Source organism: Orycteropus afer, unplaced genomic scaffold, assembly GCF_000298275.1.
Source record: "Orycteropus afer afer isolate SDZICR_OR568_19922 unplaced genomic scaffold, OryAfe1.0 scaffold00610, whole genome shotgun sequence".
NCBI lineage: Eukaryota > Metazoa > Chordata > Mammalia > Tubulidentata > Orycteropodidae > Orycteropus > Orycteropus afer.
In genome coordinates this window covers 1,257,433-1,259,273 of record NW_006922197.1, presented here as the reverse complement: position 1 = coordinate 1,259,273, position 1,841 = coordinate 1,257,433, and the positions used below count along the sequence as shown (strand labels likewise).

Sequence of the window (1,841 nt, the reverse complement as noted above, 5' to 3'; positions counted from 1 at the left end):
TGCCATTCATGAGGACAGTGGGCTGAATGATGCACAGGGGCGGTGACCTGCTAGGTAGTGGCTGCAATGGCTTCTGCCATATAAACTGGCAATGACAGAATTCTAGCTAGGGCATAGGCAAGTTAGAACACATGGTGTGGCTCCTGAAAGCTTCATGCACCTGCAACTTGTGGGAGATAGCGCCACAGTGGTTTTACAGGCATAAGGGGTTCAACCTCATGCCATCTAAAGTCTATCATACTGCTGATGAACAAAACAGCACATCCCCCGCAGGTCTGGGGTCTTTCTCCTGGGTATACTTCCTGGGGCTGAAGGCTTTCCCACATTTGCTACACTAATAAGGCCTCTTTCTGGTGTGAAATTTTTGGTGATGACATTGGAGAACTGGCTAAAAGATCTGCTGCATTTACAGCATTCATAGTGCATTTTCCAAGGAGAAGTCTTCTCCAGGGAACTCATCGGTGTACTCCTCGGTGAAGTCACCAGAGAACTCTCCACTAAACTCTCCAGTGTGAACTCTCCGGTGCCGAGTGAGGGTGGAGTTTCGGATGAAGGATTTCCCACAATCGCTGCACTCGTAAGGCCTCTCTCCTGTGTGAACTCTCTGGTGTTCAATGAGGCTGGAGACACGTCTATAGGCTTTCCCACACTCACCACACTCATAAGGCCTCTCTTCTGTGTGAACCCTCTGGTGTTCACTGAGGATGGAGCTTCGGCTAAAGAATTTCCCACATTCGCCACACTCATAAGGCCTTTCTCCTGTGTGAACCTTCTGGTGTTCGATGAAGTTGGACCTCCGACTGAAGGATCTCCCACACTCAGCACAATCATAAGGCCTTTCTCCTGTGTGAACACTCTGGTGTTGCATAAGATTGGAGATTTGGCTAAAGCACTTGCCACACTGATCACACTCATATGGCCTTTCTCCTGTGTGAACCCTCTTGTGTAGAGTGAGCTTAGAGCTTTGCTTAAAAGATTTTCCACAGATGGCACATGTGTAACGCGCATAACCAATTTCTCCGGTGTGACTCCTCTGGTGCTCAACCAGGTTGGAGCTCCGTGTGTAAGATTTCCCACATTCACTGCACTCATAAGGCTTTTCTCCTGTGTGAATTCTCCAGTGTCTGATGAGTTCAGCAGTACGCTTAAAGGTCTTCCCACATTCGCTGCACTCATAAGGCCTTTCTGCACTGTGAGTTATCTGGTGTTTGACAAGGATGGAGATTTGGCCGAAGAACTGTCCACATATACCGCATTCGTAAGGCCTTTCTTGAGAGCCAGTTCGCTGCCTCTTACCACGTCCACACTTGCAGCTGACAGCAGTGTGCCCACACTTGCCACATCGATAAAGCGCCTGCCCAGCACAGAAGCTCTGGGGCTGGAGAAGTGTGTGCTCAGAGCTGAAAGTGGTCCCACATTCACTCCACTCGTACTGATTGCTTGCACCATTAAAGTTTTCACCACACTCGATGCCGCTGTGTGGCTTCTCAGTGCTGGGGACGGGCTGGTGTGGGAGCAGTTCTGAGGAAGCCGGGAAGTCCATGCCAGCCTTCTCACAGGCGCCTGTTCCTGACACATGGAATATGCAGCTCTTCACAAATGAGCCTCTGTCCATGGCCCTTGTCAAGAGTCTCTTTCCACTGTACTCTTTTTCCCCTTCCCCAGTTGTAGAAGACTTGCACTGAACCACAGAGTCTCTCATGCACACCCCACCCAAGGATGGTTTCTGTCCAGGGTATAATGCCTGGTGTTGAGCCAGGTGCAAACTCTTTTAAGAGTGGACATACACCTCACTCACAGGGTTATGTTCAGGATTGATGCCATCTGCCTGGGGAGTCCTT

At 50.0% G+C, this 1,841-nt stretch overlaps 1 protein-coding gene across 1 annotated transcript; it reads right to left on the bottom strand.

Moving 5' to 3' along the window:
* Positions 1-235: 235 nt before the first annotated feature.
* LOC103210448 (zinc finger protein 530-like) lies at positions 236-1,615 on the bottom strand. The gene is given in 2 exon segments (XM_007956365.1): positions 236-350; positions 504-1,615. Coding segments are annotated over 2 exon segments (1,227 nt in total).
* Between the last annotated feature and the right edge of the window lie 226 nt (positions 1,616-1,841).